This window comes from Ochlerotatus camptorhynchus, unplaced genomic scaffold, assembly GCF_037179485.1.
Source record: "Ochlerotatus camptorhynchus isolate MF236.1 unplaced genomic scaffold, CSIRO-AGI_Acam_v1.1 ptg000357l, whole genome shotgun sequence".
In the NCBI taxonomy this organism is placed as follows: Eukaryota; Metazoa; Arthropoda; class Insecta; order Diptera; family Culicidae; genus Ochlerotatus; species Ochlerotatus camptorhynchus.
In genome coordinates, this window is record NW_027040845.1 from 5,270,897 (window position 1) to 5,295,761 (window position 24,865).

At 39.4% G+C, this 24,865-nt stretch overlaps 2 protein-coding genes across 6 annotated transcripts in view; one reads left to right on the plus strand and one right to left on the minus strand.

Moving 5' to 3' along the window:
• Ehbp1 (Eps15 homology domain containing protein-binding protein 1) overlaps positions 1–22,469 on the plus strand; it is an 82,402-nt gene extending 59,933 nt beyond the window's left edge. For 2 of the 5 annotated variants that reach the window (XM_065231471.1, XM_065231472.1), the window contains 8 exons: positions 3,737–4,242; positions 4,372–4,470; positions 4,710–5,075; positions 5,760–5,883; positions 5,955–6,051; positions 6,118–6,306; positions 6,367–6,538; positions 21,145–22,469. In XM_065231471.1, the coding sequence (XP_065087543.1) occupies positions 3,737–4,242; positions 4,372–4,470; positions 4,710–5,075; positions 5,760–5,883; positions 5,955–6,051; positions 6,118–6,306; positions 6,367–6,448 (1,463 nt within the window). In that variant the 3' untranslated portion in view covers positions 6,449–6,538; positions 21,145–22,469. The remainder of the gene's footprint in view (positions 1–3,736; positions 4,243–4,371; positions 4,471–4,709; positions 5,076–5,759; positions 5,884–5,954; positions 6,052–6,117; positions 6,307–6,366; positions 6,539–21,144) is intronic. The other 3 variants (XM_065231474.1, XM_065231475.1, XM_065231473.1) reach the window with 3 other exon arrangements.
• A 144-nt stretch (positions 22,470–22,613) lies between these two features.
• stum (stumble) overlaps positions 22,614–24,865 on the minus strand; it is a 101,207-nt gene continuing 98,955 nt past the window's right edge. Inside the window, exons 5-9 of the mRNA XM_065231449.1 lie at positions 23,971–24,206; positions 23,795–23,909; positions 23,631–23,729; positions 23,349–23,571; positions 22,614–23,282 (exon numbers count right to left, since the gene is read on the minus strand). Coding sequence (XP_065087521.1) covers positions 23,137–23,282; positions 23,349–23,571; positions 23,631–23,729; positions 23,795–23,909; positions 23,971–24,206 — 819 coding nt within the window. The 3' untranslated portion in view covers positions 22,614–23,136. The remainder of the gene's footprint in view (positions 23,283–23,348; positions 23,572–23,630; positions 23,730–23,794; positions 23,910–23,970; positions 24,207–24,865) is intronic.

Sequence of the window (24,865 nt, forward strand, 5' to 3'; positions counted from 1 at the left end):
AATCTAATCGACTACCTGTTAGTGCAGGAGTTCCTCAGGGTAGCATTCTTGGGCCTATATTGTATAACATTTTCACTTCGGACCTCCCTGATTTGCCTCAGGGTTGCCACAAATCTTTGTTCGCTGATGACACAGGCATTTCCGCTAAAGGAAGAAGTCTTCGTGTTATTTGCAGCAGACTTCAGAAAAGTTTAGATATTTTCTCTTCTTATTTACAAAAATGGAAGATTTCTCCCAACGCTTCCAAAACTCAACTTATAATATTTCCACATAAGCCCAGAGCTTCCTTTTTGAAACCTAGTAGTAGTCACATAGTCACTATGAACGGAGTTCCAATTTCCTGGTCAAACCAAGTGAAATATCTTGGATTAGTTCTTGACCAAAAATTAACTTTTAAAGATCACATTGAGGGCATTCAAGCCAAATGTAACAAATATATAAAATGTTTGTATCCTCTTATAAACAGGAAATCCAAACTTTGCCTGACGAATAAACTTCTAATATTTAAACAAGTTTTTAGACCGGCCATGCTTTACGCTGTGCCAATATGGTCTTGTTGTTGCACTACCAGGAAAAAAGCACTCCAAAGGATTCAGAACAAAGTTCTGAAAATGATTTTGAAGTTGCCTCCCTGGTACAGTACTACTGAGGTACATAGAATTTCGAATGTTGAGACTTTAGAACAAATGTCCAACAAAATAATTAATAATTTCCGGCAAAAATCGTTACAATCCTCAATTGCAACGATTAATTCCCTTTATACTTAGATAAGATTTAGTTTTAGTTTTTTAGTTTAAAGCTATCAATTGTTATACTGACATGCAGGTTTAAAAAACCTGTTTAAAATACTGAATTGCCAAGACAGGAACAATGTAAAAACACTTAGATATATATCATAACAATTAAGGCTGGTAAGTTACTGTAGTAACTGGAGCACCTAGGTTAAAAATTAAATGTAATTTATTTTGAATTTGGAACAAATAAAGAGTTTAAAAAAAAATACGATTTTCCATCAACAGCAATTCAGTCAAGGGGTAGGTCACTCCGCACACCAATCTTGGGTCATCTTTTTGTCAGTGTGCCTCAAGTGTGCAGGAAGTGTGTCGATTGTGCCTGTCATAGAGCAAGCTGCGATTGTTTGTAAAGTACCCATCCCGGCAACGCGGTATTTCTGACACTTTGAATGTTTTGGTTTGAAATCGCAAGGATAAATAGGATTGAGGATGACGCGGGACGTGGAGGGTGTGCGAAATTTCGGTGATTTGTGTTCCATAGGGTAATAAAAGTCCTGTGTTTGAGTGCTTATAATGCCCTCAAAGGTAGACCAGAAACCTAGCTTTTCGTGATGTGAAAAGCATCGGTCTATCAGCGGCCAGAAAGAGTTGGAACCGGCAGTGATGGCATAAGCATCACTCAAATGATTTTTTCCCGCTCTCATAGGCTCGTAATATCACGCGTGATATTGGAACAAAATATCAAGCATTATATGGATTTCACAAGCTCCTTTGATATTGCGAGACTATTCACAACATGTAAAAATGTAGCTGTGAGTAGACTCAACACAAAACTGATTCCATTGCACGTCGTTTTCGTAGAAAGAGAAAGCATAGTTTGCCATCTCTCTTTACTCTTCACCGATGGTAGACACGAAGTTACTACTGGCAACAGTGGTGAATGTTTCGGTTCGTGTTCGGGTGTAAAGCAAACATTTTGAAACTCAAACTCACCATAGTTTGGTGAGAATTGTAGTTGGTGAGTTTGTTTGCTTGATATCCACAGCTACCGAATCTAAGCTTGTTATATCAACCGCAGTTGTTTGCTTGTTGATTCTTGTCTACGAAAATCAAGTGAGATCGTGCTGGGAACGCTGGGAACCGGTGGTGAGCGTTGTTGGAGACCGACTATAGAGGATGAAGAATAGACTGCTTTTGTTTGTTTTGTGTGAGTTGCAGCATTATTTGAATTGACGGTACTAATGCGGTACTAACTGCCTCTTGCTCTTGAGCCCAGTCTAGAACCTACATTTCATGTTTAGATCTACAGCTTTTCCCCGGAGAACGCGTTACCCACTGAGTTCCACCCACCGCTTTGTCTCGGTGGGTTTTCAACCAAGCGCTCTGATTTCCTGTGAGTGACTAGTTCTCCATTGGCACTACTCACATGCAAAAAATCAAACCGACTGGTTAAAACACCGCCGAGAAAAAGCGGTGGGTGCAACTCAGTGGGTAGCTCGTTCTTCGGGGGATAGCTGTATAAGTGAACTGCTGGTCTGAGTTCCTCTGTTATGGTCAATTAGATGATGCTCCTGAAAATACAGTCAAACAGCACGTAATTTTGTGAACAACTTCAAGGATAGTTTCCAGCAGTGCTCTTATTTTATTTACAACAATTCAATGCCTACAAGATTGTGCCGAAGGTATATCGAAGGTGTACCGATGGATGTGCCCAAGCTGTGCCGATTCTAATTTCGGCGCAATGTGCTGAGTGACCATTCGGTGCACAAAATACTCTCACTGTGCATAAAATACTTGTGTGCAGAATTTGAAAAAAGGAGAGACTTCAGATGTTAATATGCATTTTAAATAGAGGTACCAGACATGTTTTGCATTGCACTGTCCTCTGTGAACAATTAACGGAAAACATATTATGTGTAGTTTCCGATAGATGTCACCGCCAACAACAGCAGTGACATCTGATGGAAAATGAATGCAGAAGCTTGACAAAATGATTAATTGAAATACTTGAATATTGACTTTAAATAAAAAGGTTCCATTTTCTCATTCAAATTTCACGTACAAATAACGTGGAAAGCATTTTAAACAAAACGGAATATCACGTAAAATTTACCGTTTTTTTTTGTACTTTTCACACCAATTTCACGTAACAAATACATGGAAATTATGTCCTATTTACGTGACTAATCTGGCTTAGTTCCACTATCACTAGCTTAACTGGCCTCTGTTTTGAGGCTTGTTTCAAAATGTTCTATCCGGGGTCAATTTTCCATACATTTTTGACAAGCAAGCGCTTGGTTTTAAGGCCATCGTAGAATAAATTTCCCTTTGACCATCCGTGTGCATGCCTTCGGCACTGTTTGCCTTATGATACGTTTGACTATTATAATATATGCACAGACAAACAGACATAACACATTGAATATTTCTCACTGTAAAACATCGTCGCAAAAACATTACCGCCATCTGTTGAGTACACTGTGGTGGGTAGTACGCTAAACAGATGGCGGTAGCGTGTAAACGTCAAACGCAAGGGAATTGACTATGCGCGCCACAGGTGGCGGTACTACCAACTACGATTTTTTTAAATTGACCGTTAAATGCTTGTTCGATGAACAACTTGCGAGTGTTATGTCTGTTTGTCTGTGATATATGTATACATATTCACCCAAGCAGCAACGATAGACTAAAAATCAGGCCATCCTTCATCGTCTTCTACAACTTACAAGTACAAACATTCTTTTCATTTCTGTTGCTTCCCATCATCGCTTTTCTTGAACTGCTTCTGCTGTCGGAAGCAGGTGAAAGCGAGTTCGTGGTCATTGTGTAAATTATTTCACGATTCTGCTAACAACTAACCTTCATCTGTAAACATGCATCGCACATCGGTATAACCTAAATCAGCGCAATCTACCAACAAGCCCACATTTCCACTTACACAATTCCCCTTGTTCATCAGAGCTCGCAAAATTTAACCAACTTTCCAACTCTCAACCGCACAGGTGAAACGTCGGACGACTCCAGCTACGTGATCGGCAACTACAAGTCGGACAAGCTGACCAAAGACTTGCTGAATCTGAACGACATGATCACCCCGAAGGACGACGATCCGCTGAAGCGAGAAGCCAGCAAAGCGCAACTGCTGGCCAACTCGAAAGCCCTGCTGGGAAAGGTGCTTTCGCCTACCAAAGAAAAGTTCCCCTCGGCGGCCTTCGGTACGCCAGCCGCCGCCATCGATGGCAACGGACCGATGCCGAATGGTACGTTCCCGGTGGATGGTCACACTACCACCGGTGGTGGTGATAGTGATGAAATTGGTGGTGGCGGTGGTGGAGGGAATAATAATAGTAATAGTGCAATCAATAACAATAGTATCAATAATAATACAGCGGAATTGAACGGAACCGTTCCGGACGAGGTGGAAGGCGGAGTTAGTGAAAGTACGACCAGGAGCGAGCAGGACGGTGACCTGACGGAGGTGCCCGCGTTGGACACGGCGATGACGAATGTAAGTACAAGATGACGGAGAGTTACGAATTCAGTTTTGGTTTTTGGTGATTATTCCTATAGTTTTAGTTGTGGCGTTTTATTTTCGGTTTTATTTCGATTTGGTTTTGTTTGGTTCTTTTTCTTCTAGAAAATTCTTATGCGGCATAAGGAAATGAGTGAGAAAGCTAAATTTATGATTGAAAAGCTTAGAACGACTAGTGTAGATAAGGGTGGTGACATTGATGCTGTAAGTTATATTCTGATTTCTCTATATTTTTTTGTGTATTATGTATTTTAGTTGAATTTCTTTCGTTTTTTTTTAAATTGACACCTAAGGACGTGTCCAGCACTTTGTACAAATTTGATTTTTTTTTTTCACACAAACTTTAATCCTCGTTCTTTGTTCCACACCGCCAATAAAAACTCATCCCAACTGCTTTTACGAACCAAAACATTTCATTCCATACACCGACCGGATTCTACTAGAATGAACGCCAAACGCGGTTACGGGAGCAGGCGCGGAAGCTGATCGCCGAGACGAAAGCGAAATCACTGAATCTGGATTCGCCGTCGTCGCCGACGAAAATAAATACACCGCATAAGATCAACTTCTCGCCCGAGCGTACCATCTCGCCGATCAACAACGTGCCGGAGTTTATCTTCCCGACCGTTGGAATGCTCAGCAGCCGGAATAGTAAAGACTCGCCGATTCGCTTCGGTGGCGGCGGGGAAGCCCGAACCATGGACGGAAGCGATTCGAACCGTAATCACCTGCTGCGGCGGACAACACCCTCGCCGAACAAGCTGTCACCTTCGTTGCTTGAACTGATTGCGCCCAAGAACGAGGGACGGGTAAGCGGCTTTTGAGTTTTTAGTTTCTAACTGCAGTTAAGGTTTTGATTGGATTTGATTTGATTGGATTTGATTGAATTTGAGCTATTTTTCACTGATGCTTCAATGAAACTTGGTAAATTATGCAGAATCGCAACGTTTCTAAGTAGTATCTTGTGAGCGATTAAGCGGTCGTCCCGATCCCGTCATAATTTTATTATTTTCCTGTCCCGATCCAATCCAACGCGAGCATTGGATGTCTCGATAAACCGTGATCCAGCAACACGATAAACAGTAGATCCTAACCAGTGGTGCTTGTAGCAAATGGTCAACATAAATCGCCATTTCAGTGGTCGTCCCGATCCAGCAGCACAATGTGATGGTCATCTTGAATCATCACCTTAACATAAATTACGCGTTATAAAAATTCAACTACAGTAATCCTTCCATATATGCGGTGGGTGGTGCCGTCAACCCACCGTTGTTTCTCGGTTGTCCTTCAATTAATTACGCTTTGTATGTGATTAGTATCAACCATAAACTAGTTGGTTACCTACAGAAAATCAACTCAATTGGCTGAAGGATAGCCGACGCTACCACCCACCGCATGTATGGAGTGGCTACTGTACCGATTACTACAATCGTAAAGCTGGTCCCGAAACATATACCGTTTGGCTAAACAAGCTTATCTCTTTCCATTCCCAGGTGGAAAAAGTGAACTACATCCAAAGTGAACTGAACAAACTGGAACGGGAGCAGGAAGCTATCGATCAGAAGGCCAATGCCCTGGAGAAGAAATTACGAGCTGTGATGGGAGGCACAATGACCAGTAAGACTTCTTTATTCCATCTCAAAACGATTGAAATGGAAATCCACTTTTCACATTCCTACCCTTTCTAGACGTGAACGAAACCGAAGATCAACTAATGTCCCAGTGGTTCACCCTGGTGAACAAGAAGAATGCTCTCCTGAGGCGGCAGATGCAGCTCAATCTACTGTAAGAATTCCATTTCTCTAAAATCCTCAAACTACTGGGAAAAAAATAAATACCTTTGCATTTCAGCGAACAAGAGAACGATCTTGAGAAGAAGTACGACATGCTGAATCTGGAACTGCGGGCGGCCCTCTCGATCGAAGACTGGCGCAAAACGGAGGAACAGCGCGAGAAGGAAGCCCTGCTGCTGGCCGAACTGGTGGCCATAGTCGACAAGCGCAACGAGCTGGTGCAAAATCTGCACAGTCAGGAGCAGGCGTAAGTTGTTTTAACGTCGATTTCCGGGATTGTTATTCACTCTTCCAAACCGTTTTGCAGCATTGAAGACGACGACGAAATCGAGCGCAAACTCGAAACCGTCGATATCAACCACAAGGATGAAAAGTGTGTCATTCAGTAGAGGGCGGCTGTTAGTTTTTGCAAATCTTGCTACTGGGAAATTTTTCGAATACTCAAAATACGCGGGTTATGAAGTGGATTCAGATTTGAGGTAAGTTGAAAGAATAGGTAGACTTTTTTTTGGGAACCAGATAACCAGAACAAGGCAGGCAGACGGCCCAGACAACCGGATGTCGTTGGAATGAAGTCGTATGTTTCCGTATAGGTACAGTGCTGTTCGTTATAATAGCAGCGCATGCCGATTTTCATACAAAATGGTCAACTTAGACGTGTTGTAACTTTGTTCTCTTATGATCAATGGAGTTGAAAACTTTGCCACAAATCTACGAATAAATCCAATTTTGCGATTATCCAATACCAAATATTTTGAAGCATCTGTCGAAATGTGATATAGGGGAAATAGATGTTATGTCGGCCTAAGCTTGAGCTTGGATGACCGTACATTTCAGTAGTTGCTACTCCGTGATTGACAAGAACCAGCGAAATTGCACATAGATCCAAACGAATGGGGCCTGGGATGAGCTATCCATTCTCTATGTACACGTTTCGAAGGTTCAATACTTTATATGGTCAATAACGGTGCCGGCCACGTCCTTACGGTCATCGGGGGAAGGGAAGGATTGTTAGTTCGACAACCGTTGTTACTAGAGACCGAATACACCTCTGCATATCCACGGTTGTCACAGGAGGGACGTTTTGTTAGTAGGGAGGATAAATGAGATCTGGAATCACTTTGGAAAGTGACGCGATCTTTTAAAGCCTGACAATAAAATTATGCAATCCTACGAGATCAATTGTGTAAGGGGCTTGGGATTAAACCCATGATTTTCTGCCCAGTAAGCAAAAACGGCTACCATTAGGCCACCGAGCCCACTTTTATCACATAAGACTAATACGACCGACAAAAAAAAAACACATATAAACAAATGGCTTACAAAATGGAGAGACAATCAGCGAACCATAAGCGCCAGTTAGCTGAGGCAAAGTGAGACGCGCTGTGTCTTGCAACCTCCGAAGTAATACGATAAGTGGTCCCGGAAGATTACGGTCAAGGTGTCCAAGGCATATTGAAGCTTTCCTAAATCTTACTATACATACACTCTGTCATGTTAGCTTAGGACCACCTATGTTTTGGGATAATTCAAACGTTATTTGAGAAGTTTTAAAACAACTGTTGATGTTTTATTGAGTTCATTATTTATACATTACATTGCAGTCATTTAGTTAAAACTTAAAGTTATATATGTATTTTGAGAGCATATTTGTTAATTTTTGCTGTCAATTTAGCTTAGAACCACTTCGGATTTGGATCAGGTTGCTGCGTTTTAAACGCAGATTAATGTCATAAACAGTGAATATTACATGTCAATAATCAGTTGCCTTACCGTTCCGGTTAATAACTTGGAACATGCGGTTCGGTATGCTGTTTACCAAGTTTTGGATGACAGCCTTCTCAATATTTCCCCATGCCTCAGATATTGCCGATTTCAACTCATATACAGTGGCATACTGACGTCCCTCAGCATAAATTCTGCGAACCATAATGCCCCAGAGATTTTCTACTGGGTATAGGTCTGGGGACCGGGCTGGCCAGTCGAGCAGATCTATTTTATGGTCCATCATCCATTGTTTTGTTTCCTTGTTCGTGTGAATAGCAGCGTTGTCCTGCTGAAATGTGAACTTTTTGCGTCGAAATCTGCGCATGAAAGGTAGCAGACGTGTTTCCAGAACCGTGATGCCGTCCAGATTAAACTTCTTTTCGTCGCTGAAGATCGTCTGCGCAAAAATAAAAAGTGTTAAAGACAATTGTTTTAATCGTGCAATATTCACAAATTTAAATACTACAGCATGTTACCGTATCCCACTGTCGATTCATATTGTTCCGTGCAAAGTTTAAGCGTTTTTCGATGTGAGATGGAGTCAGATTGGGAGCTTTTGCCTTTTTAGCCCGTTTAATGAACGGACTTTTGACTAAAACTTGACGAACAGTCTCCCGGGATACACTCAAATTGAGCTCCTGCTTGATTTGCATCAGAGATTTTGTTATGTCGGCCTAAGTGCCCCTTATTTGGGCCCATACAAAAATTCAGCAATCGACTTAATTTTCAATAGCGACCAGAAATGTCCATAAGTACCGTCCGAATGATGCGTTCATCTAGATAAAATTGATAATTAGCAGATTTTTAGCGATGGGCCCAATCTTAGATCCATAGGCCAACATTAGAGCCATTTCTCCTACTAGATAAAATGAAGGTTTTTGTATTTGAAAATTTATGTACTGAAAATATTGAAAAAATCAACAATTTTTAAAGTTGATGTAAAGTAAATGCTTTAAAGTAAATTCAGGGTGTCGACTAACTGAAAAAAAACCCTGGAAAATCAGCGAATTTCAGGGAATTCTGTTTTAAACTGGAAAATCCAGGAAGGACCAGGAAGGCCAGAAAGGTGTTGAGTCTTTTTGAGCGTTAGTCGAATCTTTCGATCCGCGATGTGGCGAAGAAGGCGGATGTTTCCATCTGGTTTGTCCAAAAAACGATGAAACGTTTCGGCATCCACGTATATAAGGTCCGGAAGGCACCGAACCGAAACGACAAACAAACCGCGGAGGCCAAACCCCGCACCAGGAAGCTGTACCGGGAGTGGATGGCGAAACCGAGGTGCGTCGTGATGAACGACGAGACTTACATCACGGCGGACACAAAGCAGTTCCCGGGGCAGGAGTTTTACGTTGCCACATTATGGTTGGCCTTTCCTGAGGAGGTAAGGTAGAAGAAGGTGAACTAATTTTTCAAAAAGTTCTTGGTTTGGCAGGCCATCTATGGGTGCGGAAAGCTGAGCTAGCCATGCATCACGACCGGTACCATCAACGGGCAAATCTAAAAGGACGAGTGCCTCCAGAAGCGCCTCCTACCCTTCCTGCGGTCTCACGAAGGTGAGACACTGTTTTGGCCGGATCTGGCATCCAGCAAGTACGCGCGGCCGGTGTTAGACTGGTACAGAGACAACAATGTTGTTTTTGTACAAAAAGATGTCAACCACCGAACTCGCCGGAACTTCGTCAGATTGAAATGTTTTGGGCCATCATGAAGGCCAGACTTAATAAAACACCTAAGGTGTTGGAGTACGAGCTGGCTTTGAAGAAACAGTGGGTAAAAGTATCAAAAGAAGTCGGCCCCACCATTGTCCAAAACCTTATAAGTGGTGTCAAGGGTAAGGTGCGGGCATTCGGTTTTGGAACGGACATCCAATAAAGTAATGAAGTAGAAACCTAATCATAATGTCGACGCTAGACGTTATTGGTTGTGACCAAATGTAACCTCCAAGTCACCTAGTGCGTTAGTGTGTCTCTGAGTAGATGCTATACCTAATTGGGTCTGACAAAAATTAAGATAGGTGCGTCTCTTGATGGACGCTGAATCTAGATGGGTCCAACAAAAATCGAACCTTTGTCGTAATGAAGTGCCTTTGAGTAAATGCAAGAATGGTAAAGGGTTGAAGGAAAAAAGATAATTTTGTTGAATACTTGTACATAGCTCTGGTTTCTTATTGTGTGATTAACAGCTTGATACGCTCAGAAAATCTCAATAAAGGCGCGAAGCTCAAGGGAGCGGAAATTTCCAGCTGTGTGAAAGTATTATGCGATTGCTGTTAAGATGGAAGCAGCTTACAAGATTTTTGAGGTGAAAGCGCTTTTCATAAAGTTCAAATTGGAAAAAAAGGATGTTCAATACGTTCGACTGTACGTACTTAAATCTGATTTGGCTGATATTTCAGCATTGCATATGATTTTTCCGAGATTGATCGAACAATTATGCTGAAATTTCGATAAAAAAATTCGTCAACAAAATTTATCGATCGCATCAGCAAACAAGGATATTACTGAAATCCGAGGGGGACGACTCTATCTACGATGCAAAAAAGATTGTGTTTTGCTGTGACTAGCTGCGCGCACGCTGAGTAGATACAAAGAAGATTGATGACGATTCTGAAGATTTCCTGCAAAAAATTGATGAGCGATGCAAGTAGATGCGAGAAATGAAAGAAGATTGTTCGAAGATTGATTCGCTAGTGTGAGATTTGTTAACCATCTAAACTTGAGATTTAGATGTGTCGCCCCCCTCGCTGGAATCAGTCAACTAATTTTCTATGCTTTCTACATTTGCCTTATTTAATAATAAAATAAAAACAATCAAGTGAATCGACATTGAAGTCGTGATTTTTGTAAGCAAATCAATGAACGATAAATTGATTCGATATTGTGTTTTCATGTTGTGAAAATATTTGAAACGCTTTTGTTATCAAAATAAAACACATTTCAATTTACTGAAATTCAGTTAAATTATTAATCAGAAGGAGATATTGACTAGTGGTCAGTACATTATTTTGCGGCAAAAATTGACAACAGTCTACTTTAGGATCTTAATCTAAATTAACTCAGCCGCGAACTAGCGTTTGGTTAAGCGCATTATTCCGAAGAATTTTGCTCATGGGATTAAACACAAGTGTTTCAAATGCAAGATGGGTGGCCACCAGATGCATTTCTACCTGTAGCGTAAAGTCCGGAAACAGTCCGAATAGTAACTTCTATGGGTGATAAAATTGCCAAGTCAAGGACCTTTCCTCGTAACATGGAGTAAATCGAGGTCAGCAACAGATCATGAAGTTGATAAAAACATTACGGTGATTAAGCAAATCGTTTTTGCTTATAGATATCCAGGTGGTTATGGTTGCAGTTTCTTTCGCATATCACTATGAATTATAGTAACACTGGGTGATTGAAAAATATAGCATTCCTGGAGAGTCGACAACCCTGTAAATTACTAATCAGACTGGTTTATTACTTCATGCGTGAAGTTGACGATTAAACAGTTGGAGATACTTAACTAATGTCAATATCAGACATATGGTAAACATATTTACATGATAGATAAGGAGATGAAAGTATAGGCTTAGAGAAATAATTATAATAGAGAGCTCATTTCGAAGGAAACTCACTGAAACAGCGCCTCTTTCAATTATGACAGCCAACGGGTGAACTAATTCACAGCAAGCGTGTGCATTTTACATGTACGATGAACTACCAGCTGTCAACTTACCAAAGAAGTAATTATTTATTGATACACGCTTCAAGATTGAAAGGAAGGAGTAAACTTGTGAAGATTATACATTCGACGAAAATCAGATATCGAGTGTACATTGGACTACCGGATAGGCGTGCAGCAAAATAAAGCACGAAGCGTGTCTGAAACGGGCACAGTGACGAAGAATTCCAAAATCCGTTCGAAGCTGGTTCAACACCGAAGGAATGACAGTAACGGGATATAATTTGATATAATTAATTTTGAAGTTGTTTTTATTATTGTAGTACACTTATAAAATAAATCACATAACCAGTGGAAAATATTCATGTGAATTTCACATAACTTTCACACCACTGAACCACATGAACGTTATGTGTCCAATGAAATCTATATGATTTCTCATATACAATTTCTTATGTTATGTGATATTCAGATAACAACCATTATTTTTGTTATTGGAAAAATATTATGTGCGTTCCTAATACAAACTACACACTTAGAAAATAATACCGAACTCGATTTTATTTCAACCGAGCTTTTAGCTGATGAACGCTCGGTAGTCTGTTGGGTTAAAAGAGGAATAACCGAGCTGTCGTTAGTTCTTTTTTACCCAAAATGTGTCAAAGTTACCGAAAATCTCGGTTGACGAAAAATAAACTTAAGCAGAAATAACCGAACATCGGTTAACTCAAAAATTACCGAACGCTGTCAAACAAACCGAGCCACCTGTTGTAATTACGGAATTCGGTTTTTTTGGGCAGCGCTCGGTTTTCACTTCAATTCCTGCTTTATATTTTGATTCAGGATACGTTGCTTCGAAGTTTCATAAAAATAAAACCAGTTATGTAATGCGATAGATGCTAATATTTATTATTTTTATTAACTCTTCCAAATATATACTTGAAACAAATACTTACAAAAAATTTCAATCATACGTGCAGAACTTTTTCCATTTTCACTGAATTGTTGCACACGTCCAACGAGCACACTCGAGTAAAAAAAAGACTCAGCTTAGAGAACCGAGTTTTCGGTTAAAATTTCCGTCACGAAGTTGAGCGCAAGTGGAACGTTTCACGTTTAAGCGTTTGACGTTTAACACGTTTTAGCGAATATTCGGTTCAGTTTACCGAGTTTCTCGGTTTTCACGTACCGAATTCGTAAATGTCGATACTTTACCGTACTTTTCGGTTCAGCCTTCATTTCTATCTGTCAAATTTATACTATTTTACCGAAATTCGGGTTTGATTCGATAAATACGCCTGAAAAAATGTTTTTAAACCATTTATTCGGTTTCTCTTTGGTAACCGAAGAGGTTCGGTAGAAAATTAAACCGAGTTCGGTATTATTTTCTAAGTGTGTAAATTAAAACTTTTTTTCAGTGTATAGACCTTTTGTATGGACCATACTAAAGAGCCTAAATTTATAAAGAGGCGACATGTCAAAATTGGAACAATCGATTGTCTGTCAAAGTCATATGAAAAGTCATTCCAATCGAGCAGAAGACCTGTCAAAAGGATAAGATGTCGTCTCTTTATAAATTCAGGCTCTTTAGACCATACGTGGACGAGATAGCTAGATTGATTTTAGAATAGGTCCTATCTCCATTTTTCGATCATAAATTTATTCGGTTTCTCCGCAACCGCGATGGATTTGCAATATTGACTCACGCAATCAAAAGCTCAAACCTTGAACTGTTGATTGCATGTATAAGTATTGTAAATGCATCGCTCAGATCGCGGTAGAAAGCGAATAAAGTAAATCGATTATTTGATCGACAAATGAAGATCGGACCTAGTCTAAAATCAATCGAGTTCAACTTCCAACTGATCAAGTTGTCATCTCGGTTTTCATTGTCAAAGAAAATGCGCCGGTAATTAATATGCATGCGCACGGTACGAACACAAAATGAGCAGGGCAGGAACAAAAAGCTTCACCCGTTTATCAATAGATTACGCTCATGACAGTGTTGAAACTATTTTATTCGGGAAATGATTAAGTGAGCTCTCTATTATAATTATTTCTCTAAGGTATAGGTTTGATAGTTCCGCTAGAGTACGGCAGTGTAAACATTGTAGGTTGGGGAAATGGCTCTAATTTTGACCTATAAATCTTAAGACAATACAAATGGATATTTTTGGTTGCTACTGAAAAATTGTTAAGAAATGCTTTCCATTTAAATTTATGTATGGGGCCAATATTAGGAACACTTAGGCCGACATTAGGGACGTTCACCCTATATAGAAGTTGAAAGAACATTTCTAGATAGAGCTGGAATTAGAGCGTAACAGCTTTTGTAAACAATGACTTCTCTCGTTGATTTCTATGAACTCAAAGTACGCCTACACAAACCAACACATCCATCGAGTAGGGGAAGTCTTCCCCTACTAGATAGTCATGTCGATTTGCCAGGGAGAGTTATGACTTTCGAGAAATCATCAAGAGAAGTCATTGTTTACAAAAGCTGTTACGCCCTTATTCCAGCTCTCTGAAGTTTTTTCAAAATTTTTGTGAGTTTCCCAAAGGGTTTGAAACTCGGGTCTTATTTCAAAAGTTTTGTTCCTCAGGGCAGAGAATCGCTTTTTAATTTGTTTTTGCAAATCCCGCCAGATAGCTTTCATGGCAGGATCGCGTGTTCTTTGATATTGTCTCCTACGGACATTTTTCAGACGGATCAAGAGCTGAAAATCGTCGTCTATTATAATTAAATCGAATTTAGCCTCGTATGTTGGTACTGAGGCAGCTCTTGCTTCAACTATAGAAGTATTCAGAGATTCAAGAACACAATTAATTTCATCTTTGGTTTGCAAAGGAATGTTTGGATCGAAGCTATATTCCATAAATGTTCGATATTGCTCCCAGTCAGCTCTATGGTAATTGAAAGTAGAGCTGTTGGGATTACAAATTATTTCTTGGGATATTTCAAAAGTTACTGGAAGGTGATAAGAACCGATGGGTAACCAATTGGCTACACAATTGACATGAATCAGTTAAACGATTTCTTGCTGAAGACAAGCCTGTTGGGCTGTTTGGATATTGAATAGTGTTATTATAATAGCCTGAAGAAAAATTATCAAACAGAATATTACCATTGCAATTGCAGGGCTAGTAGCGAGTAACTTTTTAGTGACTTGGTCACTTTTTTCAAGCCAGTCACTAAAAAGTCTCCTTTTTTAAGGTCAAGTCACTAAAGTCACTTTTTCTTGTAATCAGTCACTATTTTCAACTTTTTTAGCATGCATTTATCTCAAGATTGATCATTGTTTGCTTTGTGACGTTTAAGGTGATACTCTAAGGAAGCCTTACCGTGAAACTTTAAAGGCACAAATGTCAGCTTCCACAAAACATACAAATTGCTACTCCTTGTTTGCTGTGCTACTACAAACAGAGAGTAGCAATTTCAAATTTGTTTTGTGGAAGCTGACATTTGTGCCTTTGAAGTTTCACGCTAAGGCTTCCTTAGAGTATCTCCTTAATCGTTTTTCTCTATCTACAGGGTGTCTACTATTTTTTCTAAATAAAATATCCTGAGTTTTCCAGGCTTATAATAAGATAGCTATTTTTAAAATGCGTTCAAAATATGCTTTTTCTGGAAGATCAAAAGCAATATTAATTAACCCAAACGTTTTTAAGACATGTCAATCAATGTTTAAGAAACAACTTTATAATCAAGTCCATCGTATGTTGAAGTTTAGCAGTTACTTAATATCTCACTTTAATAAAGTTAAAAAAAAAAGATCTAAGATCTAAAAATATGCAATGGCCTGTAGTTTCGTATTCTATGTACAAGTTCAATATATTGCAAATTTTCTAACTGCCTGAATTAAGTAATACATTAAATGATTTATTTCAAGTTCGTAATTAACTTTATGAAAGATTATAGATCTTTATTGCAGTCCCATTAACTTCACAACAATTGTAGGAACTTTGAAGAAGTTCTGAGGAATGAAAAGAAATGCTGAGAATTTCAGTTAAGCTCCATGAACAAACTGCGGGATCCTCAGATCGGTTCTTTTAACATTCGAAAATTTTGAGGAACTTTTATGAAGTTCCTAGAATTTCAGAGCACATCACATGTGTTAAGCGAACTTGAGAAATATAGAAACCTTGAGGGGTATTGTGCAAATTTTTAAGAAATTCTAAGCACCTAAAAAAAGCTAGATCTAGATAGTTGAAGATGCTAATTTCGAATAACAGACTGAAGTGGTAATTTTTATACGATAGATGAGGAGGACATGAAAGTATAGAATTGATAGTTCCGTTTAGAGTACGGCAGTGTGAAAATTGCATATAGAGAGTAGATAGCGAGCTAGGACAACTTTTAAGGAAGGTAAAAATCGGTTTTATCATCTCTCTTTACCAAACTCCCCCTTTGGAGAGGGATGGTGAGGGGTGTCCAACCCCGCCACCACTGGCAAAAAGAGATGATCGCCGACCGCTCAAGTACCAACGATGTGTTTGAAACAGTTCTACCGATTTTTACAGCACTCCAGTTGTTATTCGAAGGAAGGCATCCAGTCGTAGGTTTGGAAATTGCAGTTATTGTTTACCTCTACCACGGTACGTGCTCCTGTCAATTTCGACTTGACGATCTCGAGGGGACACGGGTGGGGTAGGTGCTGCTACTGTACCTTTCGACCAATGACAGTAATTGATGGTATGCTCCCATCCAGAGTTATGTAATTTGACTATATGTTTAGTATTACCATAGAGGTAACTCTAAGACCAGAAGGTCCCGAAGAAACTTGCTCAACTTTTTGGCTCAGCTCTGGTACTCTCTTCGGTCCCAAGCTAATCGATGCACCCCTCGAAACATAGGAAAATCCACGAATCCCTCATTTTATCTGTCAAACTTTCATAGCGAATCAAAACAAACATTGTGTAGTACTAGAATTTTGACTAGAATGGGGTACGTTAATCGCTTTGCTTGGGACCAATAGGCTAGTCAAGTAGTGAGCCAATTTAAAATTGTAAGTTTCCAACGGTTGGTATTACTTCTGCGTGAAGTCAACGATTTACATAGTTGAAGATGCTAATTTCGAATAACAGACTGAAGTGGTAACCCTTCCGTGAAGTAAGAGATGTATTGGGAACACGTGATCTTCCCTACATGCAAGCGATCTACGAATTCCTTTGTTTGTCTGATGTTAGAGTTTGATGTGACCATCCCATCCTTTCCAAACAATTTCCCGCCATTGTGTCCCAGTCTTATTATCCTCCTGTTCCTGTGCTACTTGCCCCTGCCCAGCCAGGATTTGGTCAACCGTCCGAGAGTAGTATCTGAAGGAGGCTTCAGAAACCAGTTTCCTACCTAGCTCCTTCCCATCGAAATTGTTACCCATTAACCTCGAGCCCGCCACGAGTAATTGGTACCCAATACTAACCTAGAACTACTGCTATTTAAAATGTAAAATCAAACATTACTGATTTTGGCTCCGCAAAGTGTCACACACGACTGAGCCTAGTAAATAAACGAACTAGTGAAAAAAAAAAAAAAAAGGACGCAGCCAAAACATGTTGAAATATTTCATTATATTCAAAGTGACCGTTAAAATAAGGTGTGCTTATACTTTCTGGAACAGTCTATATATGTATATATATATTAGAAAATTTGCCGGATTATTAAACAAGTTAAGAGAACTTCAGGTAAGCGTAGATAAGTTCAGGGAAATAAGTGAGCGTTTATAATGGTTAGAATAGTTGAAGAAAATTGTTGAAACTTCAAGGCAAATCAATTAATTTCAGTAAAGTTGCGGACTCGTAAAATATACTGATCAATTCAGGGCTGCCTAGAGAACTTTAAAGAAATTCAACAATCGTTTAGGTAGTTTTCATAACACCAGGAAAGTTTAGACTATTGAAGAAGTTTTAAATTAGTGTTGATAATTCAATGGAAGTTTCATGAACTTCAGAAAAATCATGAGAAGTTCAGGGGGCGACCCCGGCGTAGTGGTTAGAATCCATACCTCTCACGCCAAAGTCACGAGTTCAAATCTCACTCACAAACAAGAGCGTTAAAATGACTATAATAAAAAAAAATGAGAAGTTCAGTGAAAATCATAAAACTATATTAATTATTTCGCTCTAATTCCATGAAAATTGCGGGAGCACAAAAGTTCCAGAAATTTTGAAAAACTTCGAAAACTTCACAGAAGGACAGTGGTCTTCAGAAGTATTTTTAGGAGTTCATAGAAATCTATGGAGCTTAAGGGGAGATCCGCGAACTTCAGACATTTTTTATGTACAATAGCAAAATGCGGAAGCATTTGAAAGAAGTTTAGTAAGCTCCGAAAATTTGAGCAATGTCAGGGGGAGGTCAGTTCCATTAGTTTCAGAAAATTAGTTGGGAATTTAAGGCAGTTCCTAGATTTTCAGATAACTTCAGAAACGTTATAAAGTTAATTGAGGTCTTCGCATAAGTTCAGAAGTTCACTGAAGGTTCAATTAAATTCAGCGCAGTACAACAAGCTTCATGAAAACTGCCAAAACGTTAGAACAGTTTTGAGAATTTCAGAAAAGAACAGAGAACTTCAGAGCAGTTCCGTTAACATTAGAGAAGTCACATAAAGTTTAAAGAAGTTTAGAGGGCTTCAGCGAATTGTTAAACCTTTAGAAGGGATTCATGATCGTTAGAAAAATTAAGGAAACTTTAGGCATTGCTATTAAGTTCAGGGAAGTTTAAGAATTTGATGAGTATTGATGATATTGTGAACATCAGGCTAGTTTCTCAAACTACAAAAGAACTTCAAGGCAGTTTCATTAACTTCAGGAAAAATTTGGGAAGTTTCTTAAGACCTCAGAATAGTCCATTCCATATTCAATCGGTGAAGCTATCCTCCGAATTCAATGTTCTTTTAGTTTTCCTCGGAATTACCTTGAAATTCTCCACAATAAGACACCCTTTGGAAAGATTATCAGAATATTCATTGAATTCATTTCAGATTTCCTTTTGAATCTCACTCCTTCCCTTCGAATTCTACTTACATTGAAAGTCTCCTAAGAATTCATTGGTATTTCTCCTCACAAATTCCTTCGATTTCTTCTCATAATTTGTTTGGCAAACTCTCCCGAATTTATTTTCCGAAATTCCTTGGAAGATCCAGGGCATCATTTAAAGTTATTCTCAGATTTAAATATCCTTTTCGTATTTTCGAAAAAAATCCAAAGAATATGTTTTCTCTCACAAACTTAATGAAATTATCCTCAGAATGCCCTTGGAATTGTGCTCCTCAGAAATTTCGATGAGTTGTCATTAAAATTTACTTTTAATTCAATTCAAGGTCTTTTTTGAGTCACTATTTTTACAACTGTAAGCCACTATTTAGTCACTTATTGCTTCAACATGGTCACTGAAATCACTAATTTTGACAGCAGTGATCGCTACCAGCCCTGCAATTGCTTTGAGTATTATTTCAAGAGCGGTGTTTTGCATTATCACCAATAATAACGGGTAAGTTTCTTTTACTGGCCTACGCAAATTTAGTTTCGACAGAAACTCCCAAAGTTTCAAAAACTTTGGTTTCAAATGAAGAAAGAATTTGATGTTCGGTGCGTCTATGAACAATGATGGCAACTCCACCACCGGCTCCATCATGACGATCATTTCGTAATAATGTGCATCTCGTATGTTAAATTTGTTCCTCGCTGACCGTTATAAACAGCAGAGGAATTAGTACCTGGTTGGGAACATGGAGCGTTTCCCACCTGTCGCTTAGAACGAGATTGTAGCATTCACTCCGACGGCCAATTTGAAGTGAAAACCGAGGTGAAAACGAAGTTCAAAAGTTCCGTGCGAAGAGTATCGAAATCGGAAGTGGCTACCACAATAGGGGGAATCTTTTCCTTTTTGGCACTAAGCCAGCCGGGAAAGTTTAGTGGAGTTTTGCCTGGATGATGGATCATTCTCATCATCCGTTAGCATATTAAATTGATTGCTCAATTGAATTTCATCAGAAGGGGGATCAAGTGATTGCCCTTTTCTTTTGCGTTTAGGCGGCATAACCATGTTCCTCCAAATCGACTTCCAAGCAGATTACTATAAGAATCCGAAGGAGTCGATGGCCAAGCAGGATTACCTCGGGTAGGGTCCACACAAGGATCGCAGTGGAATAAGAGTCAGGCATGGTAGAAATTTTACAGGTAATATTGGGCTGTATCTTCAGGTAGTAGTAACACTTCCTTCAGCAGCAGCAAATTGATTCGCTCGGCAAGAGAAACAACACTCCACCAAGACACCCAGCTACGACCGATATAGCATAACATTCCTTGGTCATCTTCTCGGCTTTGGATGTACATCCGATTGTTGTTATAAGACTCGTTTTGTGATTTTTCTTATATCTACCAGTATCTCTATCTGTAATGCGTAGATAGAGCTGGAATAAGGGAGAACAGCTTTTGTAAACAATGACTTCTCTCGATGATTTCTAGGAATACAAGGCACGCCCACACAAACCAACATTACCGACGGGTAGGGGAAGTCTTACCCGAGGGGCAATTCACTGCTCTCAAGAATGAATCGAAAATACGTTTATGAAAAAAATACACAAAAATTCATCATTACTCGTCATTACTAAAAAAAATGCAAAAAAATACAAAATTCGGAAAAAAATACAAAAATATTCGACGAATAATAAAAATACACGATAATTCGTCATTTGGACGAAAAAATCGAAAATATGTTCAATCAAAATGCTGAATTCGAACAAAATGCGTAAATTTATTATTTTGTATTTTAATCCGAGCTCGAATCACAAAACAATGCATTAATGAGTAGAATTTCGCCCATTTTTAAGAAAAGTGCCTTAAATCATTTATTAAATAAAAAAAAAAACATTTTGAGTAGTTGTGAGCCACAAACAAGTAACGATTATTCATTAATGCGTAACAGATGCTTATTAATGCGTAATGAGCGAGGTAAGGGGCTGTTCATAAACTACGTAGACAATTTAGGGGGGGTATGGCAATTATCCGCGGCCCATACAAATTTTAAAAATTTTGTCTGGACAATTGTCTACGCAGGGCTTGGGGGCGGAGAAACCTAAAAAAACTGTCTACGTAGTTAATGAACAGTTCCTAATGAGTTAATGAGTTAAGCCTCTTTTCTTTAAAATGGGTGAAATTCTACTCATCAGTGGGTATTTTAAAGTTAGCGTGTGTTGTGCATTTGTCAAACAAAACGTCAACATTGTGAGTTTGATCCGTTTGATCCTCGGTTCGAGTGGTAAACATAAACACTGAAATGGCAGAATACACTTATAACTGATTTCCAATACATTAATGCATAAAAATACACTTTTATTTTTATAATACACAAAAAAATACATATATTCAAAAAATACAAAAAAATACATTATTACACAAAATACACGTTCATTCGATAAAAAATACTTCAATACGTTCATCAATGCGTTGGCCTGAATCGAAAATACACAAGTGAATCGCCCCTCGGTCTTACCCTACCTGATGACAAGACATCATCGAAAGAAGTCATTGTTTACCAAAGCTGTTACGCCCTTATTCCAGCTCTATCTTGATGTAGACCTGCACTCTGGCTGTCTGGGTTTCCGATTTGCTCTCGCAGGTCGATTGATGATTAAATATTGATGAGCATTATTTTCAGAGAATCTGCAGACATCCGTGCATCACGCTGTGTAGATAGCTTTTCCACATCTATTTCTCGCCGTTCCAAGGAACTTCTACCCAAGTACAGGAATTTCCATCCGTACTACAAATCTAGCGTAACAATTTTTCGGAAAATCATTCTTATCGAAACCAGTGATCATTAATATAAAAATAAATAAATAAAAAAATACAAAAGAAAGAAAGCAAATTCAAAAAAAGAGGACACAAATGTACAATCGTCATTTACCATAAGAAACGTCATCACTGGCAAAGTCCGTTGAAAACTATTTACATTTGCATCATAAGCAGTTGAGATTTATCGGTTCAATCAGTGTCAGTTGTCTTCAGTACCAATTCCGTCCGGGAGATTTAATTTCATCGAGCTTCGCGAAGCTCGATGCGTTGTGTATCGATCATGGTTGGTGAAACGTACCTTTACCTTAACCTATTCTCTCCTTAAATATTGAATGAAGGAAATATTTCACTTGCAAGTGATTTCATTAAGCTTAGGTTTCGCGCCACGCGCGGTGTCACGGTTGTACATATCGGTTAATTTTAGAACATGTTTTTACCAAACAATGGAAATCATTCAAGCTCCCTCTAAACAGTCACTGATGGGCTGCTTAAGAGCTCATGTTTTTCGTTAGGTTCACGGTGTGCAAATATTTTACTCGTTTTTAATTATTTTGAGTGACCGCGATCGGAGCTCGGAAATCGCAAGGGCGAAGACAAATTACACCCCTGATGAGGTGATGATTACAATAATAATGCTAGGAAACTTTTACGTGATATGATTGTGGAAAAAGTCCCAAAAACATAACCTTTATTTTTGTAAGCTTTTTAAGTACGCCGTCGGGAAATAAAATGTAGACTTTCTCTACTAGGTATCTGATATGAAGTAGATTTTTCGCTAATTCCAATTCGAATATGTAGCACAGGAACAGGATTTTCACAGGAACTTTGAAAGGTTTCCACACATCAAATATCTATTTTGAAGCCATGTTGTAGTAGTGCGACGGCGACCGCAATAGCAGACCGGAAAGAAGAAAGGGATAGAGAGAACAAGAGAATTAAAACAAAATATGATATTCTAGTCATTCGAGTAGTGGTAGTTGTGTAGGCTAAAAGGGAAAACACTAATTTAATATGATATGTATAATGATAGTATTATTAATTTAACCGTGCTCTATATATACACAAAACACAGAAACATTACTTACTTACTGCTAGACGAACAAACGAAGATGACCCGGCTAACCAAAACAGAATAAAACGGTGTATAATGGAAACAGAGAGCTCTAATATATTTATATGTAGTAGTAATTGCAAAGGAAATGTGACTTTTACTGGTTGAGAAATTCCCTGATCGTTGAGTTGCATCGAAATTACATCCAAATGAAGAAACACGGGCCCTCGTAAGTCATCCTACAAAGTTTACACCGAATTTTGAGAACAATTCACAGTAACGTGATGCTTCGCCGATTGTCGCATCCCCTGCATGCGAAGCATTTGTTCTCAAGGCCGTCCGACATTCGACATCAAGCATTCGAGGGAGATTGAAATCATTTCGGATCTACAGGAACACCAAACTGCTCATCCTTATTTTGCAATGTAAAATGTGAAAAGACATAACTTTATTTTTCCCTCTCGGTTTTTTTTTCTGTTTCGCTCATCACTTTGACTAGTTTCTCAACATTGGAAAGTTACATAAAAAATCGACTTTCGAAGCTCTGCTTCTCACAAGACGCTAACGTTATAGGTTTCAATCCCACAGTTTCCGTCGGTTTGTCGTTGTTCAAAAATGTTACAAAAATGTGTTCATCTGCAAGGGATGAGATTCGGGTTTACTTTTTCCTGGATAAAGTAGGTGGAGTTTCGTGCTCTATAAAGTGTGGATCGATTGCGGTGTGACCAGGTGTGAACGGAATTAGGTAGTTTTAGTTAAGGTTTAGGTTTTGGATGATGGAGGAAGGCCTGATGATTGGTGCGCTCATCGACCCGTTTCGACGTCTCGGTGATGATTTTGTGAAACCAGTGCCACCGGAGGGTTGGACGCTCCCGTTCCCTGGGACAGTGTGGTTTGCTCTTCGCCCTCCCGCTGGGCAGCTTCCGTCTCCAGGATCTTCCGATGTTGCTCTGGGAAAATGGATAGTTAGCATGACTTAGTGTGCAAGCGTTCATTTATGGACGAGGGATACTCACTTGCCAGCCGCACCATGATGGTACCCCACCAGATGGCCCAACCCCAACCGACGACGCAGAAGATGATGGTGAAGCACTGCGACACGCCCACTATGCAGTTGATGATGAACGAACCGATGCGACCTTTGATCGAATCGTGCTGGGAGAAACGAGGCTTCCCGATGCAAAGGCACAGCCCACCGGACAGGATGGTTCCCAAGCCCGGTATCACAACGTTGAGTATCTGGAGGATTACAAATTTTAGTTCGTCTGAATATCCCAAAGGAGCTCGGAAATTCTTACCAAACAAAAGTAAGCCAAACATATCGGTAGAATCGGAATAGCACCGCGCATCATCGAGGAGTGCTCCACCAGAGACATGTCGATTTTTGGTCGTAGGTCCTGAAATTGAAATGCATTAAATTGAGTTTCCGAAATCCGATACTTCCAACACACTGCAAACTTACTTCCGGTGGTATCGTCGGAGCGATACTCTGCTTCTTACTGAAATTGCTGGTTCTTCGACTGCCATTATCGCCCTTCTTCGGACAGCACATGATGCAACAGCTTAGACAGTTGAAACTATGGAATCCAAAATGGAAAATGTAACGATGATCCCGCTAGCGGAAATTGATCACGTTACCTGGACTTGACCTGCGGTTTCTTCTTCTTTGGCTTTGGTTTCTTCTTGGCCCGGTTCCGCTTGAAGCAGAAGCAGCACTTGACCGTCTCCATCTCGACCGGTTCCTCCTGCATTTTGTGGCGCTGCAATTGACCGTCGGCACCCTTGCGAAATCGGCTACAGCACAGCAGTCGGCTCCAACAGGAGCGGCATCGGGAGGTCTTCTCTTCCGGTTCGCTGTCGATCGATGATCGAGGCTGTGGGGACAGAATGAAATGTTATAAATTGCTTATTGCTGAATTTGGCGTGTCCACAGGTTAAAGGTACTATCCAGGTTAAAACATGTGGATCTTGGATGCCAGTCAAGAAGCTTTTTTAGATGGAAGATAAGCAATTATTTAGTATTGTTACCAAAGCCAGAATAAACCTCCTTTGTAGGAGCCTCTAATGTTGGCTCATGGATCTAAGATTGAACCCATCGCTAAAAATATGCAATTTATCAATTTTATCTACATAGATGAACGCGTCATTGAGACGGTACTAATGGATATTTTTGGTCGCTATGGATGAAATTTTAACTCTTGACCTTTAGCGTGTGAGATGCTTTCCGGCCAATAATTTTATGATTCTCTCCGGTTTTTCCTAGAAAGTTTCTTCATAACGGATTCTGAATTCTGTGCAGAACACTGGGAATTCCCCACAATACTCTGGAAAGTCACTCTACATTTATTTTCGTATTCTTTATAATTTTCGCGTTAATTTACGCTAATTTCTCTCTATAGTTTTTCTTAAAATTCCCTTTAAATATTCCTTTGAAATTGGTAATTTAGTCAGTATTCCTTCAATATTTCCTTGGATTTTACCTCAGATTTGCATCAGAATTTTTCTTAGAATTCCCTTGAAATTCTTCTCAAAA